Here is a 12,099-nt window from a genome sequence, read left to right on the forward strand (position 1 = left end):
ATAAAGGGAAGAACAGTTTTTGAGACAATACAAAACCTGAAAAATCGGTTTACCAGAATAAGTGCACATACCATGTGCAGCAATTCTTCTCTTACTCTACATTCAACTAAGGATGTAATTATTTGTTAATTTCTTCTTGAAGGAAGTGATGAGTAGTCCCAACTGTTTTCTTTTTTTTTTTTTTTTTTTTTGGGGGGGGGGGTCAGAATATATTGTGTGCAAAATTTGCACACAGTTATTTTTCACACAAAAAAACAGCATTTCCTAAGTAAGGAACAACATTTTCTATGCATAAAATAATATTTCTGTGGATAACTGTTATTTTCTGTACAGGAAATGCTGTTTTCCATGCAAAACAATCATGTACAAATTTTGGACAGAATAAGTTCTGAACTGCAAAGGTTCTCATCAGCCCAGAATCCTTCATATCATGGTTTCTTGATGCTTGAGAAACATGATTTTTGACCATTTTTCAAATATTTCTAAATATTCAGCCCTTCCCTACACTCAACTCTAAAAACAAAACAAAACAAAAAAAACCCTCCAGTCTCCAGCCATGTATGTACCTTCCTAGCTTTCATGTAGGTTCTTTGCAAGGTGAATTTCTTATTATTCTGCCATAATCCTTCCACTACAGCCTCTACTATGTTATATAGCCAAACATAAAGCCACACATACATAGATGCTGCCCAGATTTCAGATGATCCCTCTGGAATACTTAAGACTGTGTGACACCCTTTCATGGAACACTGTTAGCCTAGCCAAACGAAGGCATGGAGTTCTTTCTACTTTCTCGCTTGTCATGTTTCTATGGACCCTACCTGATTTTTTGATTTGTGCCACATCCTTGGTAACAGCAGGTTTCTCGCTGAGGCCACAGGGATTCTCTGAAAAGACTCGGAAGGAGTAGGTGTTGCCAATGATGAGATCAGACACTGTACAGCTAGTGCGATTGTAATGTTCCAGAACAGTGAACCATTGCTGGAAAGCAAGGAATGCCAACCTTTAAACATGAAAATATCCAAGTTCAGGACAAAAAGCTGTCCTGTAGGCTTCTTCAGATACTTACCTATGACAGACAGACCTTTCCCCAATCAAGAATTATCATATACTGTTTGACATTTTAGTTCACACATCAACCCTCGAATGGTGATCTGTCTGGTGAGTTATTCTACATGAGGTCACATGAAAATAGAAGGAATTTTTGGCACTGGTGGGAACTATTCCCCCATGTGTGATTTTTGTTGGGACTCAAGTCCAAGAGGAAAGAGATGACTTGCACCATTTCCCATATGCTGCAGCCTCCGCCTTTCTACATCAGTGCATTTAACAAAGCATGTGGCTTAACTTGTTGTTTTTCAGTCCATAATGTTTCCATAGTCATTTTGAAAGGGAGAAAGCAGAGCTTAGAACATTTTTAAAAACCACATTAGTGTGAGCTATTTCCTTTAGAAATGTTATCGTTGACTCTTTTTTTAACAAAAATATATTTTAAAAATAGTAAAATAGTCAAAAGTGACTGCAACAGTGTTTTAGAAATAATATGGACTATTATTCCAAAAAATAATTAGGTTATACATAATTACATTACTTTGGTGCCATACAGACAGGCCAAAATAAAGCTGCTTCAGGTCACTTTGGAGGTATGCTGTTTAAATGATGCATGTGTCCTAAGAGTCCAGAAGCCGCACCAAAGTCACAATCCAGTCCTAAGGTGAGGGAGGCACATGTCACAGTTCCAGTTTTCCAGAAATAGCTGAGGATATCAAATCTTCCAGAGGGATTGTGATTGGATCCCACAAACAAAGCTCTGCCACAAAGGCAAACTAGGTTGACCTTCTGAAATTGAAGTAGCTGATGAAGGATCAGAAAGGAAAAAAGTTCTCAAGGGAAAGATTTGTTGTTATGGATATATTTAGAAAGACTGATTTGTTGGCTTTAGGTTAAAACTCAGCTCATACATTTTTAATTCTGATTTACCTCCTCATTCAAGATATTGGTACTGTTATAATTAAGTCTACAAACACTCATCCTGCCAACTTCTTTCTTTCAATTAGTCTCAAGGGTACTACAAGATCTCTCTATACGCTGTTATAATTTTAGTTTTTAACAAGCATAAAAGAAATATTTAAAGCATTTTAATCAGTGTTGCTTTTTAATCTTATCCTTAATTCCACAGCCTAAATCAACAGGGAAAATGTCTCCCAATTTTATTTCAGTTAATTTAGGCAGTGGTTTACTAAAATTCACATAGATGTAGAATTCAAGGATATAGCCGTGTTAGTCTGTAGAATTAGTATGTAGAGAGATATTGTGTTAGTCTCAAAGGTACTACAAGATCTCTCTACATAAAATTCACATACTTCCTCATATTCAGTATGGAAAGTACTTGAAGATGTTTAGTTTAGTTTAGTTTTTTAAACCTAAATGTCAGAGAAAAAAGAACTAACAGATCTGACCAACCTGTATTAAGGCATGGGCACTGACTCCGCTGCCTTGCCTGTATGCTCCCACTTCAGCCTTTCCAATTCCTCTCCTATATGACCTAAGGATGAGAGGCCACGCTGTTCAGATGTCAATTTGGATAGTTTTGGAGAACTCAAATTCAAATCTCTGATCAGCTGTGACTCTCTGATCAGCTGTGACCTAAAGGATTTTCTTCACAGCATAAACCCACCTGATAGGTTGTTACAAAAATCAAAGAAAGGGATATTATACAGCAGTTTGTAGCATGGTAAATGTGGAATAGTTTTAAATATAAAATAAATGAAACCTTAAGCAGCCAGTCCTCACTAAACAGAAAGCTGGGAGGGAGTCTGCAGCTCTAACTGTTTTTGCAAATATTGTGTGTGTGTGTGTTTCAGTACAACAAATTCAGGATGTATTTGAGAACTACTTTGTTTCTCTGCATAAAACTGTATACAGTGCTCATTTTAATCAAAGTCAAGTTTGATTAAAATGTAACCTTTAATTCAAGATGAACTCTACAATTATTTATGTGTCTATTAAAATCCTGTCGCGTTTAATGGGATTCACTCCCAGGAAAACTCTGTATAGGACTGCAGCAAAATGAAAGGCAAACGTTGTCACAAAATCCTGAAGCAGTAGTTTAGCTAAATCCTTTTTACAATGTGGGTTGGGGTTATGATAGCTTCAGGAACCACTACTGGAGATTTTCAATATCCAGCTTTTATTGTAGACTGTATATCCTTCAGTCTCCAGTTTTTACCTTAGTCTTCATGTCTGCTTTCTGGACTGTGTAACCTTTGAGCTCAGCGTTGCCATTATCTTTGGGTGGGCTCCATTCTAGTGCCACATTAAAACCCCAGACATCTAAAAGCTTCAAATTCTCAGGAGGGCCTGGTTTCTCTGGAAAGTGTCACAAAATGTAGACAAATCACAGATTATCAAAGAGGTGATACCTGCAAATGCACAGTACAAAGCAATACACCAGGAAACCCAGATAACAAAAACAGCAGCCATTCAGCCATCCTGCTGAAAAAGGATACTCATTCATCACAATCATGAATAGCTCAAAGGACATTTTACTTGATTTGAATGTAGCCCTAATGCCTGAAACAATGACTCCAAATTCTTCAATCTCTTTTAGATATACATTTTCCTTTTACAACTGTTGAGGGAGAGGGGACAATCACCACTGGCTATCCTAGTTAGAACTGCCAAGAGTTACAGTCCAGCATACGAGGAGAGATACAATTTGCCTGTTCCAGCCTTTAGAAAAAATTGCCTCAAAGACAGATGTACATGATAATTCTTAAATCAGGGTTGGGGTGCACTGCAAAGTGTAGGTCACATGTGACCCCTAAGGCCATTTTTAGGGTCTCCAAAGCCCTCAAATGGATTTTTTAAAACTAAAAATGATTTCCCATGCTCCTAGGTGGAGTGGAAGGGCAATTCACAATGCTCTTTGGGAAATGAAACTGTTTTGGCTGAGGAGAGATCCTTTTTAAACCAGGAGACAAGCTGGAAGGAAAACCCATGATACTGATTTAAATGTTTTTTTTTTTTAAAGGTCTTGGGGTGGGCCAGTGGGATTCCTAACCCATTTAGATCAGAACTGAGCAAATGCACCACTGGAGTAGCCCACAATCACACATTCATGGACTGGTTTTACGCCAATGAGGGGACAGAATTGGATGGGGTAGTTTGGAAATGTTTTGCCAATTTTTTCCCCAAATCAAAATCATGCATATACAAATGAGAAAGGATCTGGGGCTTCAGGGGTATTCTGGAGAGTGTAAAGAGAGGCTTGAGGACACACTTTCCCCACACCAGCTTTAGAGGATAAATCAAACCACATGGTTCCATTGCCCTTACCAACCACCTGGAGATTAATGATGGCCTTGTCTTCTAATTCATCCAAAATCTTAACAGTCATCTCATATTTTCCAGAATCTGCGCGTTGTGCTCCACGGATGAAGAAGATGGAGTCTTTCTCACTGTTGCGCACAGACACTCGCTTGGGATCCAAAGGTTGTCCATCTTTGGTCCAAGTCACTTGTGGCTTTGGCTTTCCCTAAGAAAAGTATATGGGAGAAAATTAGTAACAGCTTAATTTTATTCTGTCAAATATGTATAAACATACGATGACTCTACAGCAATGGGCAGATAATCTTTCATGGTGACCTTGAGTAGGCTAGGGCTTAATAGAAGACTATGAAGCAGGGTATTTGTGGCAGAGTTTACCTGTTTGCTTAGTTCCTGTGTTTAAAGTAGTTTAGCAGACTACAGATACATAGTTATCATCTCTGTAGCAGATCCAGTAATACTGCCACTGTTTTATCACTGGATTAAATCCATTGTCTGTGCAATTGTATCAATAAATGTGCCAGTAAACTTTCAACCTGAGAATTTTCCAAAAAGTCATGGCTATAAATCCCTCCCTCAGTGGAATATTTAGGGACAGCTGAAGCAAGGATGACTGTGGTCACAAGCAGTTGCTTCTGACAGTTGTCCCTGTGAAGGAGAGGCCTAGATCCACAGTAATGTCTGTCCAGAAATACCTAATCCCCAAGGAAATGCATAACATGCTATACTCTATTGTAAATCCCTTTATGACTCTCCATATTGTTAGTACATGCTATTTTTGGTAAAGAGCTATTTTAGGCTCTGGGCTACAACCCTGCAATGCTACCGCTGCACTGGATTGCATACTTTATTTCTGCCTTCTGGATAGCAACCTTGACATCAGATTTGACTTTTATGTAGAGATGTTTTCTTAAGTAGGTAAGATAAGTGCTATGTAGGGAAATCAAAGTAGTTCAAAGAGGATTTAATATCAGAATTTAATGATGTGATGAGCCAAATGAAATAGATATAAGATCCTTTTTCATTAGTGTTTGGGGATTAGAAGGTTGCCAAGGAGAGGCAGGTTTTGCCTAGCTTGCAATATACAAAAAGAATGTCTCTGTAAAACCTATCTGTCAGCCAAACACAGCTTGGCTAGGATTCAATACTTTGTGTAGAACCCTGCTTGTAACCCTAACATGTCCTAATATGAAAATCTTCTCAAACTCCAACATTTCTTGTTTTCTCATTATTCCCTACATAATAAGACCACATTAAAGCACAGTTGTTCACATAGAACTTTAGTAAGTTCACATTTAAAGTCAATACAGTCTGTTCCTTTAGATGGGATTAACTGCATACATATTTTAAAGCAAACAGAACAAAGCCACTGGACTAAAAGGAAATTGAAAAAGTTACCTTTTGGACTGCACAGTCACTGAAACATATAGGGTGTGGTTCATGGTTCAAAAATTGTGTGCAAATAATTTGGGCTTGTTTAAATTTTATAGCCTGAAACTTAATATGATTTCATACTGGGAAGTACCTGGGTTCAAAATCCATATATTAAGTGAAACTGTTTTAAAATGCACATATTAGGGGAAATTGTTTATGAAAATAAACAAGCAAGTACTGAATCTGGATGGAATACTCACATGAAACAATAACCCCTGGTTGGAAACATAACTTTTTTGGACTACAGCTTCCAGAATCCTCCAGTCAGCCTGACCAGTGCTGAACTTTGTTCTGCTGCTGACAAAATGTGATATTTATACAACTCCTTTTAAATGGCTATATTGGCTGAGGTCTGGGGGATTCTGTCAGCTGTAGTCCAAAAGTTAATGTTTGTGTGCCCTGTTACTGAATCATAAGTCTGATCCACCCAATTTTCACATGAAGCTGCACTTTAAAAAACAACAACTATGAATATTTGTATTTATTTTTATATACAATTTCCCCCAACATTTTACACCCAGTTTTACCCAACTAGATATTCTTGCTTAAGAATTCCGGGCATTTTAACCCATTAAAGCTCTGTTTGAAATCCATGTGACAGTTAAAACAGACTAGAGTTAGTATAATCCAACTATGGTTAAGTCGCTGAAACCTGCCCAGTGAAACACACCTCAGAGTGTACTATCCTTTGCAGCTGCCACTTTGCCTCCCCAACTATTGTTAGGTTCTTGAACCACTTTCATAGAGCCTTCCCTCAGACAAGAAAGAAAAGACAACATTACATAGAAATCATGATCCATGTACCCGAAAAGGGATCATCAGGTTCACCACTTCTCCCACAATCCTCATGTACAATTCTCGCAAGTGGCGGGGCAGTCGGATCTTGGGATGCTCTGGACAAAGCAAAATTAAACCATTAAACTAGTACCAGTTATTGCTATCACAAAACTGTATTGTGGTCCACTAAGATATCTACAGGGTAATCTCTCAACTGAATTTCACCAGATAGCTCATTTTTTTAGTCTGTTTCAATTCAAGAAGAATCAAAGGAACCAGCACCATGGTTCATGGTTCAAGGAACCATGAACACAACCTAGAGAGATAAAAGGCAGAAACTGATAAGTGTTTCCACTACAAACTGGAAAAAAACAGACAGGAATGAGTGCTTGCCAAAGCTAAAAAGTCATCTCTCTACCTCTCTTCCATAATTAAATGACACATTAACCACCTGGCGAAATCCAAGAAGGTCTAAATCAGGCTAACACATTTTATTTGAAAGTTATTAACAATGATGATTTATTATCTGAGCTTTGAAAAATTACTTTTGGGAGATTAGAATCCCTCAGTCAGCATGTCCATTGTCCATGAGGGCTAGGTGTTTGTAGGAGCTATACAACAAAAAAGTAACCTTTCAAAGCTGCAGTTGATATTTCAAAAGGCTTGTTTATTCATCACTTTTGTTGAACGAATAGCTACACTGAATATGATTGTTAGAAAAAGACTGTCAGAAAAATGAGGTTTGCTAAAGCAAATAAAAACTATCATTTAGTAAAAACAAAACAAAACATGTAATCAGACTTGGAAGACTTAAGTAATAACCAGTTTTATGGATCTGACAACAAATTGCAGCTTAACAGACAGCACTATAACTTAACTTTCTTTTTGTTTATTTTTTTTTCTCCATGACTGACAGGTGGAAACTATTAGCACTAATAATGTATGTAAACCACATAGTGCTGCAGTTTTATGAGCTAATAGGTTTGTGCTGGCTTCTAATGATTCTCAGCATTAACTGCAAAACTATCACAATACAGATGCCACCCACAGATGCTGGCAAAAGGTCAGAAATAAACTCTTCTAGAACATGGCCACATAGCCCAAGAAACCCAAAAAACTATTGCAATACATTTTTGGAACTGAATTACTATATTAAACTACTGCAAAAACCAATGAATATGAACTTCAAAAAACAAAGACAGCATTTGCAGAGACTTTCATTGGCATGTTGATCGTACCTGGTTAAATTGACTATTTAGGTATTTTCTTCCCTTACTCAAGTAGCAATTTTGACAAGTTGATTTAAAAACAGAACAAAAGGAATTCTGAAGAACATATGAGATAGATAAATATAACCCTTTTTCATAGAACCAGTGATGCACTACATATGGATCTTAAGAGTTCGGAAAATTAACAGTCCAAGGACCCCCTAAATAATCCCTCTAAGTGTTGCAGGTGATGGGGGAAGTGGCAAACAGGTCCACCATTATCACCAGGGCTGGCTAGTGTATGAAATTAAGCTCAGCACAGCTGATACTTCTCACTATAGTACCCTCCTGCTGCTGGGAAAGGGTTAAGACTGTTATTTTGGCTCACTACTGAAGTAATACACACGTCCTTCTAAGGAAGAGCCTCACAAGACCATTGTGTCCAGGATATAAAGCTACCTAGACTTTACCACCACCACATTAGAATCTACACACATGTTGTACAGTGGCAATAATCTAGGGGCACTCTGGGGTGATCAATATGTGAATTATTTAAAAATGATATTCTGGATCCAAATAGGCCTACAAAGACCCACCAGCATCCTTTGATGGACTGTGATGAGAATAAAAGGAAGGGAAGCCCTTTGTATGCCATGCTGAATTCACTGGCAAAGAGGAAGGGTTAAAATGTGATAAATTAATATTAAACTATTGAGATAAATGCATTAATTTCATTTTTAAAAATGCACATTGAAGATCAGCTTCAATGCCCAGCTTCAAGCAAATCCAATCCAGCTTTCTTGGATATATATTAATAAATAAAACTAGGAACAGCAAAATAAATAAATAAATAAAATTTTGATTTCTCTAAAAATATTTTTCAGGAGGTAATATGTATGATGTTGTCTGCTAACAATGAGTTTAAAACAATATTGGATATGAATGAATTCAATGGAATCTTTTCCCCTTCTCAAAGAGAGACATAGTACATTAGTATTCGGTATCTATCAAGATGGTTATAAGACTTGAATGATATGACTAGAGTTTCATAGCAAAAAATATTTACTTTGATGAAACTTCAGGAAATGACTTGGTAAAAGTCATAAGAAACCTTGTGTGCCTTACAGTACTGAATTGTTGGCAGTGCTATATCTCAAAGGATATATCGTATTGTTTATATACCTGTTTTGTGAAAATGGATGAAGACGATTTCTTGTCTAACTTGTAAGATCAAAAATACTGCTCTAGCTGGAATACCCAGAGTAAATTTTCTTTACAAATGAAACACTGGAAGTGATGCAACATGTAGTTGTTTTCTATTTGGCTAGAGCAAAACAATGTCTAATACATTTTGATTTTGTGAACCCCTTATTCTTTTGGGAGATCGCATTTGCCAAATATAAAAAGGGAGTGGAAGAAGTTTCTGGAGTGAGCACCACCTGTGGAAACTTTTGCCTGGAAGCAGTCCACAGGACTCCTCCAACTGTTGTCCCAGCTTCTCAACAGGCAGATGTCCATGGAAGTTAAGTATATACACTGGACCCTTGGTATCAGCTGGGGTTTGGTTCCAGGACCCCCTATAGACAGCAAAATCCATGAATGCTCAAGTCCCATTATATGCAATGACATAGCAAAATAATGTCCCTTATATAAAATGGTAAAATCAAGGTTTATGTTTTGGATATATATATATATATATATATATATATATATATATAGAGAGAGAGAGAGAGAGAGAGAGAGAGAGAGAGAGAGAGCTGTGGGTGGTTGAATCTGTGGATGCAGAATCTGTGGATGCGGAGAGCTGCTTGTAATCTGTTTTACTTATCTGGAGGGAAAGCACTCCATAGAATCTTACTCTGACACTTTTTCATGGTGTGGAACTGATGCTGGGAATGTGAAGGGTATGGAGTGGAAGCTCTGGCAGGTTTTACCAAGTGGTAAGGCTTCAAATACAGCTCTACTGTGAACTGTACATTCACCATCCAAAGACCAGCCTGGCTAAATATGGAGAGGCTTGTCAACAGACAGCTGGACACTAAGTGATGAACTGGCCATAGGAACTATTAACAGACAGATGGTGTAAAAAGATACACCAGTGGGAAGGCTACTTGCTCTGACAGAATGATAGCTCTTAGAGGTGTAAGGAATAAAGGGGACTCTGTGTGAAAGTGTAGAACTGTGTTAAGTGTTCTGCCTCCACAGTCAATAAAAGGCAGAATCCAAGGAACTACTCACTGTAGTCATAGCTCTTAATTATTTGGATAACTTTGTTACCTATACGGGACAAAAATTTATTATGCACATACTGGTGGCTTCAGTTTCAATTTGTGTTAATATCAGGGTTGACATCAGCACCCTTCGGCAGCTGCCAGGATTCAAGAGCCCTAGCACAGCATTAATATCTAACTTAACCACAATGCTGTCGACATCTATTTTGGCTCTAATTGTGGGTTTATCTGGCCACAGTAGCTATCCATCAGGGATGAAATGGAAATTTGTCAATTTCCTGACTGGGGTCAAACTTGGACTTCCCACCTTCTCAAGAAATTTACACAGGAAGAAAAATGGTACATTGATAGTTCCTGCAAACTGCAGTATTTTTGTTGTTGTTCCCAGTAAAACATCAACTGCACACTCTGAGACCTACACAAGAGTGTGAGAAACTGTAGCTTCGCAGGAAAAATACTCAAATGTCTTCTTACTACGCACAGAAAACTGTTCAGGTACCTCCCCCCCCCCCCCCGCATTTACATCAGACACCCCCTCTACCCTCTTACATTGTTTTTCACTATGTACTTGGGGAAAGTGCCCAGAATGCAAAACTAAATTGCATACATACTATACTATACCCCTATACAAACAACACAGTAAAGGGTTCAACATTGTGTCTGCAGCCTTTGTCAGTCTGGAAGTAGCACAACCCAAATATTATGCAGCAGAAAAAGAAGCTTTGTTTGACTGAAGTTGCCGCTACAAGTGGTTTTGTTGTAAAACATTGCTGGATGCTGCAAACATATGTTATACAAAATTGATTTTTTATTTTACATAGAAAGGGCAATGTTGCAAAACAAAAATGCTGCATAAAATCCAGCAACACTGCACACACACAAAAAATAGACACATGCTTTTATGGTGCAACATTGCTGTCTTCTGCACATTTTTTCTTGAGCAGCACTGCTTTTTTTATACATAAAATGCTACTTGGAAAAGAGCAATGTTGTGCAACAAAAATGTTGCACAAAAGATAGGCACATGGACATAGCTGAGTTTTGTGCAATATTTTTGTTGTGCAACGTTGCTGCTTTCTGCATAAAAAGCAGTGCGTGTGTTGTGTACCTTCAAGCCTTTTCTGATTTATGGCAACCCTAAGGGGGTTTTCTTGGCAGGTTTCTTCAGAATGGGTTTGCCATTGCCATCTTCTGAGGCTGAGACTGTGTGACTTTCCCAAGGTCACCCAGTGGGTTTTCATGGCTGAGCCAGCATTCAAACCCTGGTCTCCAGAGTCATAGTCCAAAGCTCAAACCACTAAGCCACACTGGCTAGGAAGGAAGGAAGGAAGGAAGGAAGGAAGGAAGGAAGGAAGGAAGGAGGCAGCAATCTCATACAAAACACACACATGGCAGCATGGAAAAATTCAATACTAAAACCTATTGCTTTCAGGGAAGGCTGCACAATCCCCAGAGAAAGCTGTGAGATTTCCAGGAATCAACCATTTTCTGGGCAAGCTGCATAGATTTAGTGGGAAAGCTATGCACTTTCCCATCACTGTAGGGGGGGGGGGATTCCTGATTGTCTCCAATCTATGGGACAAAAGACTGCTTCATTATTCATGATATCCATTGGGGAATGAGATCTTCTGTCCCTAGCATCCACTAACCATTTTTCAATTCCCACAGTAAATTAGAATGACAGTATCTCTCTGGCTTTGCTTCGCGAACAAAGATTCAGGAAGGACTCATCCCGTGCTTTGTACAAGCACACTGGTGACTAAAAAGGCCAATCCGGGATAAACAGGTCCGGTTGGAGAAAGCACAGCGGAAAGTCTCCTTGGGTGATGTTTCCGGGTTGCGGTTCTTTCTGCGTTGTCGTTTCTCTTCAAGATTCGTTTGGCATGAGTTTTCGAAAAAGGCTGCAGCATCGTGGATAGTGAGTCTCCATGCCTCCCGATGCGAGGCCAGGGCAGACCATTGTTGGTGATCAATTTGGCCAAGCCTGAGAAGTTGTTTCAGGGAGTCCTTGTATCTCTTCTTTGGGGCGCCCCTCTTACACTGACCCGTGGCGAGTTCACCATAAAATACTATTTTTGGGAGGTGATGGTCCTCCCAAATGACAGTATATCAGGTCATTA

The 12,099-nt window shown here is 38.6% G+C and overlaps 1 protein-coding gene across 1 annotated transcript in view; it reads right to left on the reverse strand.

Annotated features, from left to right (window-relative positions):
• MYBPH (myosin binding protein H) overlaps positions 1-12,099 on the reverse strand; it is a 38,002-nt gene that overhangs the window by 8,238 nt on the left and 17,665 nt on the right. Inside the window, exons 4-7 of the mRNA XM_089518556.1 lie at positions 6,568-6,656; positions 4,339-4,537; positions 3,230-3,369; positions 822-981 (exon numbers count right to left, since the gene is read on the reverse strand). Coding sequence (XP_089374682.1) covers positions 822-981; positions 3,230-3,369; positions 4,339-4,537; positions 6,568-6,656 — 588 coding nt within the window. The remainder of the gene's footprint in view (positions 1-821; positions 982-3,229; positions 3,370-4,338; positions 4,538-6,567; positions 6,657-12,099) is intronic.

This window comes from Sceloporus occidentalis, unplaced genomic scaffold (assembly GCF_023333645.1).
Source record: "Sceloporus occidentalis isolate IW3139 unplaced genomic scaffold, rSceOcc1.0.p SCAF_3, whole genome shotgun sequence".
NCBI lineage: Eukaryota > Metazoa > Chordata > Lepidosauria > Squamata > Phrynosomatidae > Sceloporus > Sceloporus occidentalis.